At 44.0% G+C, this 21350-nt stretch overlaps 1 protein-coding gene across 2 annotated transcripts in view; it reads left to right on the top strand.

The window, feature by feature from the left end:
• ANO2 (anoctamin 2) overlaps window positions 1–21350 on the top strand; it is a 305404-nt gene that overhangs the window by 59472 nt on the left and 224582 nt on the right. For both annotated transcript variants that reach the window (XM_045187067.3, XM_045187068.3), the window contains one exon: window positions 15276–15374. In XM_045187067.3, the coding sequence (XP_045043002.2) occupies window positions 15276–15374 (99 nt within the window). The remainder of the gene's footprint in view (window positions 1–15275; window positions 15375–21350) is intronic.

Raw genomic sequence — 21350 nt, forward strand, 5'->3', positions numbered from 1 at the left:
CTTTAACTTCATTTGAAACAATTTTGTTAGATTGTATTGTGACAGCTGTTATATCAGAGTGCATTTAAAAAACTTATCAGAATTGGTGAATTTCTGTAGCCATTTAAATATTGAAGATGGAAGAAAATGTACGACATTTTCAGCATATTATGGTTTATTATTTCAAGAAAAGTAACAATACAACCAAAACACAAAAAAAGATTTGTGCAGTGTGTGGAGAAGATGCTGTGACTGATCAAATGTGTCAAAACTGGTTTGTGAAGTTTCGTGCTGGAGATTTCTCTTTGGACGATGCCCCACCGTTGGGCAGACCAGCTGAAGTTAATAGCGATCAAATAGAGACATTAATTGTGAACAGTCAACGTTCTACCATACAGGAGATAGCCAGCATACTCAAAATATCCAAATCAATGAAGTTATTAGTGAAAATGAAAAATGTGTCTTTTATTTTACGGAAAAAACTAAACAGACTTTTTGAGCAACCTGATATTTCCTCTCCTATTGTCCCTAATCCCAAAGTAGCTGAGCTTCAAAGCAGATTTTGGTATTTGCTTCTTTCATTCCTGAAGACATGCGCGTTTAGTGAGAACTGTTGCTTACGGGGGGGGGGCTCCCGCCTTTCCTTGGAGGAATGTGACATGACAATGGCCTCAGCAATAGTTAATTTCTCTCCAGGGCCAGCGAGACATACTCAGGTTCCCCGAGAACGAGTTTCACCTTTCTCTCCGGATTGCTATTGATTGTAATGATTAATTATGAAGTTTTTAGCTGAAAGGGGGCAGGTGTCTCAGGGAGAGCACTGGAGAAGCCACTTCCTGTGTCGTGGCTCAGTCAGAAGAGTTGTTATCACACCAGGAGGCACATGCTTTATTGTGCTCCCTGCACTCATTTTCCATCCTTTCCCCCCTGAACCCTGAGTGACCTCTGGTGTGTGTTCTGATCTCCAGAGGGGTTAACCAGACACGATGCATGTGATTCAGGGGCACCTTGCACTGGGCACTACACTAGCATTGAGGGCCTCAAGTTAAAGACGGAGAATCCTCATACGTCTATCATCATGACCATGATCCTATGAGGGCCAGGAGAGAGCAGTTCTTCTCTTTGTCCTGTGGTGATGCAAGAAGGGGCGCTGAAGTGCCGGGTGTCTGTCTCCTTGGAGACAAGGGAGCGGACTTGGACAGGTGCCTACAGTCAAATACAGTGCTGCAGGTAATAGATGAGTGACACGTGAGGAGACTGGTGGTGTGCTTTAGGAGTCCAGAAGGGCTTCTTGGAGAAGGTGTGACTTGAGCAGAGCTTGAATGGAGGATTGCCTTTGGAAATGAGTCCTGGAGAATGCTATGCAGCCCTCTCCATAGGGACCTGGGGCTCTAGCTCAGCCATGGTAGGCACATTCTCCATTTGGTCTCACCCCCAGGCTTCCCCGCCTCTGCTTATTGCTCATCTCTTACTACCCATTGTCTCCCTTGCCACCTGTCATCCACCCTACCTCAAGCCCTCACCTCCTCAGCCTTTTTCCAGCCCTCTCCCCTCAGTGTCTATGTTTCTGATTATTCCCCCCAGTTAGAGTTACTTGCATTCTTCTGCATTGAATCTCATTTTGTTATTTCCTGTCCCATATTTTCTAAACTCCCCAGGTCCCTTCTCATTTATTTCCCCATCCTCTCTGGTGCTGTTTGCAGCACCGCCCAGTTTGTTATCATCTGCAGATTTAATTAGCATGGTTGATGATCCCTTTTCTTCCAGACTAGGGACTATGGGAAGGAACAGGCGGTCTCAGGCGGGGCCAGCCCACAGTGGTGTGTGTGACAGGGTCACGGATGTGGAAAAGCCTCTTTTGGCTGCGTAGAGGGGACATGTTCCAAACCAGGCTCTCGCCTCATATAGGGAAAAAATGCCCCAGGAGCCAGGTTTTTCTGGGAAAAAAGGGAGGATGCTGGAAACTGGATTGCACAAACCCCCCTCAATTCAAATTCCTCTGGCCAGAGACACCATCTTTAATATCCAGTTATTATTAGCGTTGCACACCTATTACGTGCCAGGCGTTGTGCTAGATGTCTTCCCTGTGTAATTGCTGATCCTCACACACTGTCTGTGAGGTCACTGTTGCTTCTGGATTATTATATTTTACTTTACCAAAAAGGAAACTGAGTCTCAGAGAGACTAATAATGTATCTGTGGTCACACAGAGAGCAAATGGCAGAGATGGGATTTTAAGCCGAGTCTCTCGGAGCCCTTCCTTTAACGCACCTTGCTTCTCTGAAACCCTGCTCACTCCATCCCCTAGCCTGCAGACCACTCGAGACTCACGGATTATTTTCACAGCACTCTTGGCAGTGGGCTGATTTGGGATAGTTTGGGGAGCCCACAAAAGAATCAACCCCTCTATTCTCTTTTTATCATCATAGCGATGGGTCTTTTCCTGAGTGTCTTTGATCAGCTCATTAACATCAGATTCAAGATCTAGATTTTAGCTAATTTAATAGCCTTTACTCATACATAAACCGGTTTCTTTAGGCTTTATGTTAATAACTCTCAAGTCTGAGTCTGCTGCGGGAGGGGGAGGGGACGGGTGTGATAATTGCTAATACTGGCTTTTCTGTCAGGTTGGATCTGTGGGCAGCACCGTTCTTGACGGAGCACAGCATCATTTCAGGAAGGATGATTTTTCCTCAGGTGCGACTTTCCAGTATCTTCACTGAACCGTGTTTGGCATCCTGCCCTCTATCCACTAAATGGTTGTGGTACTCCCTAGTCATTGTGACGATTAGAAGCTCCCACCCATTTCCAAAGGGAATGGTACAACTCTTGTGGTTTGTGTAAAGGTGACACAGAGACCATCTCAGGGACACAGTGAGGTCGAGCAGGGGACACATTGGCCCTCCAAAGCTCAGTTAGTGTAGTGCCTTGAAATATTTGGTTAGAAGAAAGGGTTATTTAGTTGAAGTTCCTTGTAACTAGTGCTGTAGAAGATTTTACAGCTTCCTTGTTCATGTTCAAAGTGCAATCTGCCTTCCGATATATGATCTCTCTTATGAAGGGTTAATGACCCTTAGAAGGGAGAGCCAGAGCCCTGCCTTTAAGAAATCTGCCTTCTCTGACCTGGAGGAGGTCACAGGGCACACGGGAGGCTTGCTTCTTTATTCTGTTGGCTACAGCCCACATCAACCCCAGAGGAGATGGGCAGTCCCTGCTCATTTATTGCATTTCTTGTTCTCCCTGGAGAATGGGAAAATGTTCCCAAAGTAAGCACCACTGAGAAAGGGGGAGGGCATTCTCTCAGGGGTCCCTACAAGCGGGACTCTTGTCATTCTTTATCCTGTTAAATGTGTAATGAATCCAGGTGAACGTACAGGGTCGGCCCATCAAGATCGCTATTGTGAGGTCAACAGCAGCGTGGTGAGCAGTTCCGGCCAGCACAGGCAGGCTAGTCTCCACATGCTGTGCTTTCTTTCTTACACTCTTTTTTATCTTATTCCTCCTTTTCTGTGCCACCCACAATCCTTTTTGCATATGTAAATCCCATCACCAACGTCCAAAGTTCAACCCAAGTTCCCTCTCTTCCATAGCATCATTTCTGGGCCCCTAGCCCAGAATTAGCTCTTCCACTGGTTTTTTATATCAGTGAGAACTCTTGGTTGCATTGCAGAAAACCCAACTCAAACTGGCTTGAACAACAAAGGGAATTTATAAGCTCATGTCATCAGAAACCCCAATAGGTAGGTCTGGTAAGGTTTGATCAAGCAGCTCAAATGATATCCCTAAGGATTCCCTATTTCTCCATCTTTCTACTCAACCTTTTTAGGCTTTTTAGGGTGCACTTCATTGTATGCACTCAGTGGTCCCTTGGCTGACCTTGGCCTTCCTTTTCTGGAACAAATTGACTGCTTTCTCCAGAAACCCTGGCCAACATCTCCTTGCATGTTATTGGTTCTGATTGCATTACGAACATGTTCCAGAGCCAATTGTTTGGGCCAGGGGGATGGATATGCTGATTGGCTCAAGCTAATTGGACCTGTGCTGGAGTTGGTGGTGGGGTCAATTCTACCGAAAACATATGGCTAAGACTCAGTGGGAGTATTTCTCTCAGAGCAAAATCTGTCAATTATTGATGAGTGAAAGGGAAGACAACAAACAAATGAGTATTGCTTAGTAGTCCTGCCCATTTGGACATTAATCACCTCAGTTATGATGTTATTCATCTATCTAGAATGTTAGATATCATTTGTCTGGTTTCCAAAGAAACTGAAAGCTGTATGATGGTATGATGGCTTATATTTCTTCTGTATACCCTTAATTCTTAGCACATTGCTGACACACGGTTGTTCCCCAATAAATACTTGTTGAATTGAAATATGTTGGGAGGAGTGAATCAGAGGAAATAGTGTAAGTATTCCTTAGGGGAGAGGTGAGTCACTGCTAACAGAAAGCGAGGGCTCATCGGTGTGAGTGGGGAGGGCAGTTAATTACTGATAGCAGGAAGGTTTCATAGAAGTGTCTTGAGGAGGGAAGAAAAGTATCAAGATAAAAACAATCACATAAGTTTTGAGTTAGGAGGGACGTTAGAGATATGGGTACTTTAAGAGGTAATATGATGAGCTTTTAAATGCCTGGAAATGCTTCTCTGAGTGGGACATTTATCATATGGGCCAAAGGACTGAAGGTCAGGAAGGGGATACTGCACATTCCTGCCCAAAGGTTTGATGGCTGTTGAGTTCACTGGTGCGTTCCCTGGTGCTCATTGCTGATCCACAGGTGACTCTAGGATTGATTGTCCAATCCGGGACATTTTTGATAATGCTAAGGTGCTAGACTGGATAGGATGACGATGCCAAAGAAATAAACTGGGATGGTCCCAGCCCAACTTGGATCCATTGCTCATCCCTGGTGTAAGTATCTACCAACCACCCAATGAGGGGACCTTTTGCCCACCACTCTGCATCTCCATCCCATCCCTCTGGGCACTGAAATGGTCGCCCTCCCCTGGTGGGGGTGATGGGGAAGTGCACGTCGATCGCAGTTAGCATTCTGCAGCATGTGATTCTACTTGCGGATATCTACCGTCCAAAATAGCTTTGCTGTGACGACTGGGAAAGGGCAGCCTTTTCCTCTGGTCTTTCCTCATGCTTTATCTATGACCTTTTCCCTCTGTCTGGGGCTGAGCCTGTGTGCCTGAAGCCTGCTTGTCAACTCCCTAGCCTTTGTTAGTTTGGGGAGAGGCCTTGTCCTTTCTGCCAATATCTTCAGTGCGCATGGATTTTTATCTTCTTCTTTTTTTTTTTTTTTGGTAGAAATTTGGTCTCTGGCTCCCGAATTTTGTTCAGCCTGTTACTGTTTGCATTGTAAATTCCAAAGAGAAACATTCTCTATTACCTTTAACCTCACTTGGCATTCAGGTACATGCCAAGAACTATGAATCAACTATAATTTCTCTCAGGTGGGATCCAAGAAGCATGGAAATATTCTCATAGAGGTCAAGGGTTCTGTAGGCCAAGGAGTAGGGGCAGCTTTCACTTTGATGCCAAGGCAGAGATTTGGAAGTGGCTGCTGTGAGCTTGCTCTTAAAAAACTATGTATGTATATATGTATACACATATATATGTATATATATTATTATTTGCAAAATATTTTCATGTGTATAATTTATTTGATTATAAGATATCATGAAATCGTAAGTAACTTTTAAATATTTAGTAATTAAAAACTAAAATATAAAACATTGTTAAATAAATAATGTTTATTTACCTTGCTGGTGTGGCTCAGTGGATTTTGTGCAGGCTGCGAACAAAAGGGTCGCTGGTTTGATTCCTAGTCAGGGCACATGCCTGGATTGCAGGCCAGGTCCCCAGCATGGGGTGTGTGAGAGGCAACCACACATTGATGTTTCTCTCCCTCTCTTTCTCCTTCTCTTCCCCTCCAGAAATGAATGAATAAAATCTTTAAAAAAATAAAAAAGTAATGTTTATTTAATATAAACAACATATTTTAATGAAAATGATGCTAGTTTTCAAGACAAAAAATTGTGAGAAGTGTGGCATTGTTTTACATTTTTGCAAATCTTTTTTCCCTAGCATTATTGAGGTATAATTGATGTTTAATAAACTGCACATATTTAAATATGTTGAGTTTTGATATATGTATACACCTGCGAAGCCATCATCATAAAAAGATAATGAACATATCTTCCTCCAAAAGACTCCATGGGTCCTTGTGAAGAGTCCATCCTTCTCTCCCATAGGTGTTATTATTCATTACAATTATTTTAACATGGCTCTGAGTTTCAAGAGCTTTGATGACGTCCCAAATGGTACAGCTTGTAGGTGACAGAGCTGGGGCTGAAGACGAAGTTCTCAGGCCGTAGGACCCATGGCTTTCCCATGACCTATCCTACGTGGTGGAGGTTTCTCCCTATTTCTTCTGTGGGATTTTTGAAGTAGAATGAAGTCAGGGGAACACTTAGCCCCACTCTAGTGCTGATTCCCCATATAGTACTCCTTCTAGGGTGCTGTGCTGCCCTTGGGGGTGCCACTGCAGCTCGGGATTAGGTGGGGAGCAGGTTCTCTCAGCCCTTGCTGCATAACAGGGTCTGACTCCTAAGTGTTCCTGTGTTTCCCTCACTACTTCATCTTCACCTGGGCTTTGAGCAGAGGTGTCCTGGGTGGCTCCTGTATGGAGTGCGGTGACATATTAAGAATAAAGTAGAATCTGTGGTAGCAAATCCAGAGATAATCTTTCCTGGACACCTGCCCATTTCGGTAGCTGCCCCAAGGGATCCTCTCAGCCAAGAATGCCCTCCCCTTCCAGGAACTTTGTTGATAGCTTTTTGCTTTGAAAAAAAAATATGACGAGAGTAGCTGAGTCTTTATTTACACAGGACCCTGGTTGGGTTGTCCCCAGTATTTGGTTGGGAACTAGGTGAAGGCTTTTCTATAAGAGGGGTCATGCTGCTGGAACTTTGGGCTCTCTGGGACAGGGTTCAGTGGGCATTTGGTCCTGCCCTTCACCTTCACTGATGATTGGCCCACCCTCACCGGGGCCTGGTGGGGAGAGGGCTGAAGAGGAGAGGCCCTTGCTTTCACCCAGGGCCTCCCAGGAAAGCAAGTTTTCCATCTTTCCTCCCCCTGTCAGGACATTCTTCCCTGTGCTCAATTCCAAGTTCGTGTGTCTCTGGGGGGTCTAGGCAGAGCCTGCTCGCTGGCCACAGGTTGGAAGTTCCTGATAGCTGAAGGGAAGTGAAGACTTTTGTCTTAATGATGGTACCGGTAGAACATGGTGCTCCTTAAATGGAGCAGTTGTAAGGGCCATTTCATTTCCTGCTCTCATTTCAAAAGTCTCAAAGCAACACCCCACACCCTTCCTTAGTCTGTGATGATGGCTGCCCTGGCCACAGCCTCAGCTCCACCTGGTATAACTCCTCCAGCTGTGTGAGCATCAACCACGATGATCTGAGAATGTGGGAGTCCCTGGGGGTTTCTCTCATGCTCCCTGTCGGGCCACATGCCATTGGTCCTTGCTGATCCAAGATGACCTGGGTTGCTGATACCTTAGAGGATTCTGCCTTGCTCTGCCCCTCTTCATTGTCTACATGCTCATCTTCGCGCCCTTTCTCTGGCAACTCCATTCCCGGGCCATGATGTGCTGCAGCTGATGTTCTGGGCTCACAGCAGGGCCTGGGACCAAAGTACACTCAGGCGTCTGGGGTCAGTATTGAGGTGGCTTGGCAGGACTGTGTGGGAAGAAGGCTGTGGAGTATCGGTTTCCAGTGTTTGGCTGGGGCTGCCTCCCATTCATTCTTGTTTCTCTAGAGGGAGGACGTGGTCTTGTGAAGCCACATGCAATCTTTGGATAACAACTGCAAGCCATAAACAATATGGATACTTTCACCAGGAGGAGTGAGTGTCCCATAGTCCCTGAAGGGGGCCTTGGGCAGTGGCTGGAGCACTGAAGAGAGGTGGCTAGGCGTGCAATTAGCCCCCTCTCACCGCCATTCCTCCATCCCTTATCTACCTAATCTCTTGTGGAGGGAGGGGCTTCAGGCTGCCCTTGGAAGTGTTGGGAGCCCTTGGGGATATGTGATATCATTTCCTCACTGGCACTATGGGATGGACCCTGGCATCAGGAGACCTGGATTCCATTCCCAGCTCTGCTACTAACTAGCTGTATGTGCAAGCCCAAGCAACTCAGCTTCTTGAGCTCCAGGTCTTCATCTCTTACTTGAGAAAGATATGTTGGGTGTCCTTGGAGATTTCTTCATCTCCAGAGTCCTTTGGCCAAGTCAGTTCACTATTACGAGATTCACTGTGCCCATCAGCTGGCTCTTCTTTGAGCTGTCAGCATGGAGATGTTGAATATCATCATGGAAGTGTAATGCTTGGCAAGTAAAGATACAAAAGACTTTTACAGTTGACATCTCTTATTTTCCAGAGTATCCCTGATTCTTCTCCTTATGCTATAGCACTCTTATAAGCCTATAAGGTAGAGAGATTTTGGGTAGACTCAGTTCCAGTTCAGTTCAGGATATTTGTTTGTTTGTTTGTTTGTTTGTGTAGGTACCAGAATGAGTTTGTGCTGATGCATGAGGTCTCTAGGAGAGGGAGCAGTGATCTGCAAATGCTGTGAGTACCAGGTGCTACAGATTAGAATGGAGAGGCCCTCCTGCCAGTTCTTCATAAGGTTCCTGATTAGGTGGAAACTTGAATAACTGTAGTTGTCAACATCAGAAAGGATTCAACAATGACACTTAAGGATAACTAAATTATTCTCTTAAATTGGAACTAGATTTAAATTTGGTTGGCCAAAAAGTACCAATTACTTTCTGGACTATGGTAGCCAGTTTTTAGACATTTGTCACAGGATCCAAATAGAACCTACTAGGTATATATGTTGAAGTTGTAATACATACTTACTGAACATTTACTATATTCCAGGCATTCTGTTGTCTGCTGAGGACAAAGCATAGAACAAAACTTGTTTTTTTCTCTCATGGAGCTTAATGTCTAGCCAAGGAGACAATTGCAATAGTGAAGGAAGACAGGAGCTATGCAGGCAAGAGGGGAACCAAGGGGTTCAGGAAGGGCCTCCTGGAGGAAGTCATGTTTCAGCTGAGACCCAATTAGGACTTGGCTGGATCTGGAGGACTTTGCAGTGAAGGAAACAGAGTTGGAGGAGGTTCTGAAGTAGGAGGCTGGCTGGATGAGAAGGCACCAAGGTGGGAAGCTGGTAGGAGCAGTTGGAAACCAATGAGAAGAGCTGTGTGGCTAGAGTCCAGGAAGGAGGGGGAGAGGTGTCCGTGCTCTAGAGAATGTGCATGTGACTAGGCCTGCTGCTGAGGCAGCTTTGGAGAGGAAGAGAGAAAGGGAGAGAGTGAGAGACTGATTAGGCAGAACACAAGTTCAAGATGGTGACTTGGCTTTGCCTCTTTGTGAGCTCAGTTTTCTGTTGGTTTACTTAGTGGCAAGCAGGTCTAGGAAACAAACTGATAACACAGCTTAAAAGAGACTGAGAAAGATGAGAGTCAGGTTATGATTGAGGAGCATTTATTTCCTTTGACGAGAGTACTCACACCCTCCTCTTGAGTGCCTTCTTCCTGATACCTAAGGATCGGAGGAACAGAGTTTGCAGGGTTTAATGAAAATGAAAGCACACTGGAAGAAGTTGCGTAGTGTGTGCTGGGCATTTCAGCTGAGCTGGAGAAATTTTCCTGCCCTGTCATTGATCTCACATTTCTTTCCACTGAAGTAGCTGCCTCCCTCAGGTGGGTGTGCTTGGACTTTCCTAGAGAAATCTTTGTGCACTGGTTCTCCTTTTTCTGACGACAAGGACCAAATTATATGTCATGATTCATCTTACATGAACTTAAATTTTAGTTGCCTGATGGGATTTTGGAGTCTCTCATGATGATGCAGGCATTCCAGGAGTCCAGGGACCTGAAGGTCTGCAATCCAATGTGGGTATTTGGCTTTTCACAGGAAAGAACTCAAATATGAGCCAGCATAGAGTTTAAAGCAAAAGAGAATTTATTAGTGAAGCAGTGAGGTAGAGAGTGGCTATTCCACAGACAGAGCAGCCCTTCCCTAGTGGATTTACCGTTTTTATTGAGGCTCTTTTAATTGAGGGGTAGGGCACTCAATAAGGGGGAGAAATATTTGGGATTTTCCCTGGAAAGGGATGGAGATGTTTTGGAAGAGCCCCATTAGCCATTTTGTGTCCTTATGAGGGCTTTCTGTTTCTGATTATGGCAGTGTGAGGTATGCTAATGTATTACAATGAGTACATAATGAGGCTAGGGGTTACCACATGGTAAAATGAATTGCTGTATTGGATAGAGCTGGTCTTCTGCCAGTTCAGAGCCATAAATCTGTTGGGGGTTGGTCTAAGTATCTCCATGATAGTCCTTGTCGCCCTTACAGGTTACAGCTGTTTTGCCACACACCCTGTATCACAATCACATTGATTCCTTATTTATAAAATCTATTTTAAGGTTGAGTTATATGCTCTGATGACTAATCTTTTCTACGTTGTTATATTTGTGTTGGGTTCAGAAAATAATGTTTTCTGACTTTGTTCGCAAATTATGAAGAGATTTTGAACTTGTGAATTCATTTGTCGGTCCATGAGACATTTTGAAAATGGGGGTGGGGGGATGGATAAAGAAGGTGAAAGGGAATATAGTCAGTAATATTGTGATATGTTTTCAGGGTGACAGTTCATTACTAGACTTGGTAGGGTTATCACATTGTAAGGTATGTCAAATCACTATAGTGTACACCTGAAACTCATATAATATTGTGTATCAATTTGATTAAAAAATTGGGATAACAACCCACCCAAAACCAAACCAAAAAAGTTCAAGGCAGTAATTGCCCAGGATTACTCACCCACAATTTTAATCTAACAGGAATTGTTTTTCTCTATGTCTTTTTTGCAAGAATTTAATGAGGACCTACTGTATGTCCAGTGGTGTGCTGGATGCTTGAGGAACACAAAAGGAGTTTCAGATACAGTCCCTGCAGGAAACAGTCATTTCAGTCAGGAACAGCTGACATCTACTGAATGGTCCGCATTCTAGGCCATGTAATGTGGACCTCACATACTTTATCTCCAGTTCTCATGAGAGTCCTGAGGTGTGTTTCATCCTCCTTATTCCGATCAAGAAACTGAGACATACTTGGTTAAGCAACTTGCCCAATGCCCCATGGCTGTAAAATCCGGGATTCAAATGTTACTGTGTTTAAATCTGAAGCCCACTCTTTCTACCCACTACTGTGCCTCAAAGAATCCAGATACAGGGCAGAATGGAAGTCTGTTGGGCCTAGAGAACAAGGAACTTTTCTTCCTTCTTCTCTTTCTCTTTCTGCTTCTCCTCGTCCTCCTCCTTCTTCTTCCTTTTCTTCTTCTTGTTATTTTTTAGCTCGGTCTGTGTTAACCCCCAATGTTAGATTCCTGGGTTAGTGAAAAGGGCTTCTGCATTTGGTGATGATTCTACTCAGGAATTTTTGTTTTTTCTTCAGGAAACATAGCCAGTCACACCAGCTAATATTTCACATCAGCTCTCAAGTTTTTCTTTTTATGAGAAGGTAATAATATCTCAAGGCATAAAAGGAACATGATAACTAGATGTTAGCACCACAAAATTGCATTGTAGCTTTTATTTTCACTTGACCAATTTCTGTTTGAGGAGAATGGAGAGGAAGCATGCTTTGCTAGAGGCAACTAATGCCCCCACATTGGGAACGATGTTGCATTAGTATAAGGTTGGGCTGCAAATGATAAAGCCTCTTAAATTCACAATGGCTAACTAACTAAGGTAGAATTTTATATTCCATATAAAAATCCGGAAGACAGCCCAGGGCTGCTGTGACAGTTCATAGAATCAGGACTCTTGATACCTTGCTATTCCTGACCTTGATTTTGATCTCCAGGTTCAAAGATGCTTATATCCACGTGCTAGGCAGTAGATCAGGGGTAGGAAGAAGATGAAGGGGCAAAAGCCATCTTCTTGCTGTCTCTGAAGAGGGTAGCCAGAAAGTGCTTTACATCACTTCCGCTTACACCACATTGGCTGGAAATTAGTGTTATGGTCACACCTAACTGCAGGGGAGATAGAGTCTTGATTCTAGATGCCATGTGCTCATTTCACAAATCAAGAAAAGGAGGATGACTGTCAGGGGACAGCTAGCGTTCTGCCACCAAGGCCATGGGTTATGACCCTAGCCCTTCCAGTCCTGTCTCGAACTTTGAACATCTGCAGCCACTTAATGGACATTTGGTACACACTAAATCCCTTAATTCTATATAGAATTGAAAAAAGAACCCATTGATCACAAATTAAAAATAAAGACAAAACAAAACAAAATATATTAAAATCAACAATAGTATTGATTTCATCTTAGTGAGAGGGATGGTACTATTTGCAATCTTTCACCAAAAACTTTGTTTCTTGGGCCATAATGAAGAGCTGGGCCATAGGTCAGCTTTAGAGATGTCTTTTTTTCTTACTTCTTATTTTCACCAAATTAGGAAATCTCAAATTACAGTTAGAAGGGGCAGCAAGTGATCGATGACTCTGTCTAGTAGTTCCGGATATTGCAGCCATAGGTAGACATAAAAATTGGGGAGATTTCTTGCTGAAGGCCCCTTCCAGTGTTTTGCCACAACTATGTCCACGGGGCAGCTGAAAGGTTATTTTATCTTAGGGCTCCTTTGTAGATTCTTTATCCATGCTTTGATTCAATTTTAGTCAAAAAAGCATTCCTTTAAGTCCTGTTTCAGCCCTCGGCTGTGTTTTTAAACTGTGCTTGGTAACATGTCACACCTGTCTTTGATGAGAGGAGGAAATCATCAGATAGAGCATAGCCGGCCTGGATTAAAATACTTTTTTTGTCACGCTGTCTGTGTAACTGTGGACAAATTGTTTAAATATTTCCTGCCTCGATTTCCTCAACTGTTAAATAGAGATGGTGACAGTACCTGCTTCACAGCATGGCCCTGAATACGCTGTGCGCTAAAATACACAATCTCCCGACTTTGTCCTGACACACGGTACACACTCAGCGAATAGCACTGTGGTTATTGTTCTTCTTTTCAGGTATTTGTAAACTCTGGACTATCCCCGACTTTCATATCATAGTTCAATATTCTTGCAAAACCCCGACTTCTTTTTTATCTTTTGCCTTATAAATCTTCAGCTTTTATTCCCAAAGAAGGGGTAGGTTCTGGATGTTTGAATTACTGAATATATTGTAGACCCACCATTCAAAATCACAGAAGTAGCCCTGGCTGGTGTGGCTCAGTGGATTGAGTGCAGGCCTGCAAACCAAAGGGTTGCTGGTTCGATTCCCAGTCAGGGCACATGCCTGTGTTGTGGGCCAGGTCCGCAGTAGGAGGCACTTAAGAGGCGACCACACATTGATGTTTCTCACCCTCTGTTTCTCTTTCCCTTCCCCTCTCTCTAAAAGTAAATAAATAAAATCTTTAAAAAATCATAAAAGTAGTCTTCATTTACATTATGAGCATTGTAAAATGCCTTTTTATTTTATCCATCATTTCAAAAACATATGTGAGCACCATTATAGTCAGTGTACTTCAGTGGAGAAAACAGTCTTGTCACTTAATTCTCTGCCTGGCACACTGGAAAGGCAGACAGATGGTCAGAGGCGGTGTGTGGATGGCTTCCACTATTATCTTCAACACTAAACCAAGACTGGAGGGCGAGTGGTTGACCACCGACTGGTCTCTGTGAATGAAGCTGGGGAATGATTTTCAAAAGCAGCACTGATTTTATGTGAACAGTGACATCTTTGCTGAACACAGAGTTGGTGCTTTCCCAGTACTGGTGTCTGTGCACCCTGCTTCACAAAATACACAGTAATTTGATAAAAGGCTCCTCTCCTCCTGCAGCATGGGTTCTCAGGGGGTAAGTGGAACGCGAAGCTGCAAGCCTGCCTCTACAGGGCACGCCCTAGTGGCGTGTTGGCCAGCACGCCAGGAGCTTCCTGCTGTGGTGCACAGGTTTGAGGTGATTTCCAACAGTCATTTGATGAAGGAATTTTGCGAGTGTTGTGTTCTACTTTCCCTGTGGCCACAGTGTTCGTGATTAAGTTTTCAGATGCTTCCCACGAATGATAGGGCTTTTGTCTATTTTTCCTAGTTGTTCTGGTTTCTCTCATTCTTTATGGTCAAAATTAATTCAATTATTGTCAGAAAGTATTTTTTCCTGTGTGTTCTTGTTCTGAAAAAAAAAAAAAAAAACCCCAGCAACAACGAGGTCTTATTTGAAGATGAGTAGACGCTGATGGTTTCATGTCATAATCTGGCCAGTTTTTATACAAGACACTGCAGTCAGGGCCAGAGGGATTGTTGAGCTGTTAAGACCTAATTTTCAGCCCTGACTGGGGTGGCTCGGTTGGTTGGGCGTCATCCCACAAAGCGAAAGGTTGCTGGTTGGATTCCTGGTTGGGGCATGTAGGAGAGGTGACATATTGACGTTTCTCTTCTTCTCTTTCTCCCTCCCTTCCCTTCTCTCTAAGAATAAATAAATAAGAACTTAAAAAAAAAGACCTAATTTTCAAATACTCATCACTGCATTTCCTTTCCTTCCTTTCCATTTCTGTGTGAAATCAGTATACGCACAGAATTGCTTGACCTGAGACATACTTGGACATTCACACTCCGTACGCGCACTGGAGCCCTGTTCGTGGTTTATGTTTGTGTTAGTGTTTGCAATTGCACTACTTACATTATTATTTATGTAATTACTGTTAGGCTTAGGTGAACCGCTTTTGTGATTTGGGGCTAACATTATTATTTACGTAATTACTGTTAGGCTTAGGTGAACCACTTTTGTGATTTGGGGCTATGTCCAAGCACAACAGTAGAATAAAAATATAGACTTAACGACAGTGAAAATATGGGAATGGAGACAAATGGCAGCTGTCACTGAATGCTGGCGGAGGAAGAGCAAGTAACTGTATAAAGAGTTAACAGGATTTTTATGAAAATCGTAATTGCTCACATTTCAAATCTGTGAACACAATGGTTTTAACTTTCCCCCCGAAGCTCAGGGACCACATTCTGGGGACACTGCCCTATGGGTTTTGATGAGAATGTTTCTGGATGGGGTATGGGGAGAAGGAGGCTGGCCCCTGGTAAAGTTTAAAGAGAACAAACCCCAGAAACTGGAGAAACACAAGCTTGGGGCTTCTGGTTTGGGGAGCCATACATTTAAGGTGTGTTCTTGTAAGTGTTTCCATTTCTTCTTCCTTTGTACATTACAGGGTAAAAGCCAAGGATCCATCTTTGTCCGGATACACGCCCCATGGCAGGTGCTGGCCAGAGAGGCTGAGTTCTTGAAGATCAAAGTTCCCACCAAGAAAGTATGAATATGTTTCTTCTGGGTTTGGGGGCCCCTTGAGGGCTGGATGAATGTGAATAATTTGGGAACAGTGTGAGGTGGGACATGGGTTTTGTGAAGTTGAAGTCACACTTGCCTCCACAGGGACCCTAAGTATGGGGCAATGATGTGGGTGGGACAGGAAAGAGAGTTGGGGTGGGGAGAGGGCCTGGGTTTGGAAATCCTCTCACCTGGGAGCTCCACCTGGGATGTGCTCCACGAGAAGCCAAACATGGCCCTGATCCAGTTTCTTGATTTCTCTGTCGTACCTTCTTTCTCCCTCTCCTTGGGGTCCCAACACTGCCAGGCTTTTTTTTTTTTTTTTTTTTTTTTTTTAGAGTGAATGTAGCAATAAGAGCAGTCAGCAAGCCGTGCTGATTGGGTCAGCAGCATGCAGGGGAAAGTGCAGCAACCTTGCTGTGAATGTTCTTGTTCTGACTCTGCCACTAAGTATTGTGGTTGGTGGGTTTCGCTTCTATAAAATAGAGCTCTCCTAATCAGAAGAGTTGATCAAAATTATTTGGGAATATTTTCAAAATGTTCATACCAGTGTCCCACCTTGGGGTTTTGATTTTTTTTGGGGGGGGGAATGAGGTTCCGGCATAAGTATTGTGAAAAAAAACCACCCCAGGAGGCTGTGAACCATATCTGGGTTGAGAGCCACACAGCTTAGATGGCTTTTGGCATCCTTTTCAGCAGATATAATCTATGTATAACTTAAAACCCTTCCCAGGGAATTCCTAGGTGATGGTCTTCTAGTAAAACAAGATCCGGAAAACACTTTCAGAAAGAAACCAAGGCTGCAGATTCACCATTCTCTTTCTATTAGGCATTTTAGGGGATATGTGTAGGTATTGGCTTTGGCCATTGGAGATGGCTCTAGGAAGGATCCTGGGGAGATGATAATCTAGTTTAGCTTTTGAGTTAGACCATGAGCGATTTATGGTGATCTCTCTCTTTATCTGTCTCTCTCTCTGCCTCTTTGTCTCTGTCTCTGTATCTTTGTCATACCCCTGCCCCCAGAGTGTCATTTTGCAAGTGGAGACCTCACTTTGCAAAGATCTTCATCATTCTAACTATCATAATTTCCACTCTCCTCATCACTGACAGGGCTCCGTTTTTGTTGCCTTCTGTACCACTGTATCACCTGCCTTCATCGCCATCTTCACCGTCATTAGCATCCTTATTGACAGCAACACCATTCTGATGAGCTCTGTTGGCTATGCTTACACTGTCTTCACTACCAACAGATTTACTGTCCCCTTCAAAACTCACTCATCAAGTATGATCATGTGTGATGTCATTATGAATCCCTTCCTCAAGGAGGATAAAGTCTGGGGTTCTGTGTTGTACAGGTTCATTAAGATTGACACTACCTCCAAGGCAGGTGGACACATGACTGTTAAGCAGTGAACAAACACAGACATGGATATTTCGCCACAAACTTCTGCCAATGAGATGTTTTGAGATCACATGCCTGAGTGTCATGGTTTCATAAGGGCCACACTGTGATCTCGTCTCCCTCAATCATACTGCTGTGTTGTTCCCTAGTTTTAAACCTTTCACTCCTATTCCCACTGTCCTCAAATGCAATGTGTCATCTTCATTCTAGATTTTTGCTCCCCCTCCGCTGATGCTCTCCCAGTCTGCTGGCAACATGACCCAAGCCTGAGCCTTGGATAGATGCACCTGTTTTCTCCAGTGGTGTCCTAACTTGGCCAACCCTTTGTTTCTCTTTCTTCTGTCTTCCTTCTAACTTCAGTATGTATATTTCTTCTCCTTTCTCTGGTTTATCTGAATATCTCATGTTCTGTTAATCTCATTCTATTTGTATCTTACTTCCTATGTTTTTTATCTTTGCCGGCTGGTCCATGGAAAGAAGGTGAGCAAAAGTCTAACACCCATGTGACTCCTTCTGTCCCCCAGGATGATCCCATTAGCAGGAAACCTAGGGACACAGAAGTGTGTCCTTCTTCCACTCGCCCCTCTTTGTCTCTCTTTCCCACCTTCCTTTCACTCCCATGCTTTTTCTTCCCTTCATCCCTCTCCCTTCCACCTCTCTCCCCTGATGCCTCCTCCTAGCCTTCCTTTTTGTTCTTCGAACACCCTTCCACACCTCTCATTTCTCTGCCACTTTCTTCTTTTCCTCATTCCCAGACTCATTCCCTAAGTAGTGCCTGTCTCTGGTCCCTCTAGTCTCCGCTTGTCCTTTCACAAGCTCTCATACCTTTGAGGGCTTATCACTCTCAGAGTTTATATGCCCCCAAACGTTTATCCTATTGGAACTTACCACCTATAGTTTAGGTGGTACCTGCACTTGAATTTGTAAATGAGATGATTAAGGCAAGGACATATTATCACACAGCTATATCTGAGTTTCCCTCCATTAAAATTTTTTTTTGCATTTTTTTATAATTCAAATGTGTTTGACATATAGCCTTGTGTAAATTTAAGGTGTACATCATGTTAATTTGATACATTTATCTATTGTAATATGATTGCCATTGTAGCAATAATTAGCACCTCTATCACATTACATAATTATTTTTTCTTTTTAGTTGTTGGAATAATTAAGTTCTAGCCTTTTAGCAGGTTTTACGATTACAATACAGTATTGTACATTCTACACGCGCTCTACTGTGCATTAGATCTCTAGGGCTATTTCCTGCTCGTTGTAGGTTTTACCCTTGAACATCTGTCCTATTCCCTTCCCTCCATTCCCTGGTAACCAAGATTTTACTCTCTGTCTTTACAGAGTCTAGATGTTTAGATCCCACATATGAGTGATATCATGCCGTCCTTTTCTTACTCTGACTCACCTCACTGAGCATAATGTGCTCAAGTTTCACCCATGCTGTTGCCGATGGCAGGATGTCCTTCTTTCTCATGGCTGAACAATATTTCATCCTGAGTATACACCACATCTTTGTCTGTTCTTATGCTGATGGGCACTTCGGTTTTTCCCACCCCTCCTTCCTTTTTATTTTGGAGGCATAGCACGATAGAGACTTTACCATACAATCCTCAGGAGATCAGACTTTTAGCCTTGGTTCTGCACTTAATTGTTGTGTGATGTAGGGATGTCACTTCATCTTCTAGAGCTTCAGTTTTCTCATCTGTGATATGGGCATAATTATACCTGCCCTATTTTTCCTAGGAGGTTGTTGTAGGAATCTAATTCTTAACCAGTACTATGAAAATACAGGAGTTCGTTATTGTGTCTGTGTTCTCAAATCTTTTTAGGCATATTCTAATCACCCAATTGATTTCCCTCCTGACCCAATAGGCAGCCAGCCCTGGTGGAAATCCCACAGTAGGAGAGTCTTTGGAGAGACACGGAAGGGCACAGAAATAATCCACGCTCTCCGAGAGCTAGAGTCAAAGGCACAACAGGAAGTGTGCGTGTGCCCAGACATCAAAACACTAATTAAGTGGTGTTCCAGATAGCAACTTGTTAGCACAGGACAGAGTCTGCTTGTAAATACGGTGGGCCAGGGAGTCAGGAGAACAAAGCCAGTTGGTGGCTCCTACCATGCTCCAGGTGTAACAGAAAGAACTTCCCCCAATGTTTCTGAGCCCCAGACTTGACACAGGTAGACAGTTCTGACATCCTTCTGTGGATTCAGTCACATGACCCAGATCTTATTCATATTTGTAGAATACAGTGGCTCGTCACTGACCTCACAGCAGGAGTCACAGCAGGAAACATAACTTGGTATGCTGGGTAGGATGCATATGTTTTTAAAAGTTAATCTGAGACCTGATCCCAGGGTGGGGGTAGGGGCTAAACCTCGTCCACGAGATGAGAAAGGAGCATGGAAGGGAAAAATGAGACAGGGAAGTCTGTGAAGGGCAAGGACTGGGTCCAGTGGCGCTTTTGTCCTTTTTAAACGGGTCTGCGAAGTGACGACAATGAGAATAAACTATGTTTGCAGAAAACCACATCCTGGCGGCAGGGGGAACGCAGAGGGAGACTGAGGCATGGTATGGGACCATCTCAGCATCCTCCAGGCCCATGGAAGCTTGTGTTATAACTCAGTGGGCTCTGGAGAGACCAGGAAGACGGGGAGGAAATCATGAAATCAAAATCTCAAACCTGGACAAATCCATCGTAATGTGTCCAGGGACTCAGAGTCCTGAGCACGGAAATTAACTGGGAGGGGGAACCTTGGAAGGAAGCATTTGTTTTCCAAAAACAACAACAGAAGAGCCAGCATTTGTGAGGGACACTCATCCATGCACAGGAAGAGGGTGGGAAGGCCTGGCCTTTGGCCCCGAGAAGCCTGGGAAGGGTTGAAATGGTTGCTTTCTCACTTCTGCTCATTACCAAGGTGGCCTTTCTAGATTGTGTTCAGCATCTATGTTTATTTCTCATTCACTTTCATGTACATGAATGAATACCCCCCTTTCTCACCTCTTCCCATTCTCTTATTCTCCAAGTGCTGCCTGCAGCAGAGACAAGGCCAGGAATGGATGAGGGGGAGATAACCAAGTCCATTTGTATCAACGAAACCATGCTAATCCAGCCGGAGTCCACCAAATTGTGAAGTGACGTGTCTGAAAATCACTTTTGTCCAATCTGACAAAGCTTTTGTAGCTATTATTAACAGAGTGAATACTATCTTAGGGGTCGTGCATGCTGTCCCCAGGAGCCTGTAAGGACTTTAGCTTTTGAGTCCTTTCCGTGCAAGTAGATGCTGTTAACTTCCAGCAAGGCATACCTTTTTTAGGCTTCTAGGCTCAGAGCTCCCCTCATCTTCAAACCAGGAGTAATAACTGTTACTGAGAGCTGCTGTTAGGAGCAGTGACGGTATGTTTAGGATGCCTAGCATAGAGGCACATGCAACACAAGGTAACTGCTATTGTTACTGTCGTTGGTATTGTTGTTCATATATGATGTGTTGGGCAGCACAGTTGGCACCAGACTGGGGTGCTCCTTCCTGCTATTTCCTTTCACAGCCAACATCTGTAGTGTTGGGGGTGGGGGGGGGAACAGGCCCAGTCCCTTACATCGGCCAAGGCAGCCAGAAGCCCAGGCGCAGAATCAGTGGAGAGGCGGGAACAGATGGCCTTTGGACTGCGTGCTGGGGGATTTCTGTTTCCTACAGCACGGGTCCTCAGGGCGTCTGTAAACATAATGGCTCCATGTGCGAGGTCTGCAATGCCGTCATTGGGAAAGCCAGCAGGCCCCCAGCACAGGAGGGACAGCTTGAAGGCACCCATTTCAAAGGACAGGCAGCAGGTGTGACGAGTGGAGACCTTGAGTTCTACTCCTGGCTCTGCCCCCATGAATTGAGGGTTGATTCATATCTTAGCTTATTTCCCAAAACAGGTCTGGAGATGGATCACAATCAAAAGCATAAATACAAATGGGTCATTTAAAAGGACACATAAAAAGGAATTATGTAATTGAGGAGGAAGTAGGAAAATGTAGAGAAATAATGGAAACTGAAATGAAAAGCAATGATGATTAAAGCAAGTGAGTCAGATTTCATCCCGAGTTTCCTGGTAGTCAAGGCAGAAAGGGCTGTGGCTCACACAGTGTGTAGAAGTGAACATCTATTTTGTCAGAGGAGGCAAATTTTCCCTGTCGTTAGAGCATAGTTGTTATATAAAAGACATGAATGATATCGGGGACATATTTTCAGTAATGAGTTCATACAAGGTGCTGGAATATTCTTTGTATAACCATTTCTTAATTGATTCTGGATAAAAACTGAGGATGTAATGTTGAACTGTATTTCAGAGAGGACTATACTACAAAATAACATGGGCAAATTTCTAATGTGCTAACTTAATTCAAAGGTAAAGGTTGGGGCAGAAATACCAATCATGCCTTAACTCTCTCTGTGCACTCCATGTTTTGAGATATTTTAATCTACTAAATTGCATATATTAAGCAATAATTTATCTTCTCTTTTTCATTAACTGAAACCACATATAACTGCCACTGGTCCGT

Source organism: Desmodus rotundus, chromosome 3 (assembly GCF_022682495.2).
Source record: "Desmodus rotundus isolate HL8 chromosome 3, HLdesRot8A.1, whole genome shotgun sequence".
In the NCBI taxonomy this organism is placed as follows: domain Eukaryota; kingdom Metazoa; phylum Chordata; class Mammalia; order Chiroptera; family Phyllostomidae; genus Desmodus; species Desmodus rotundus.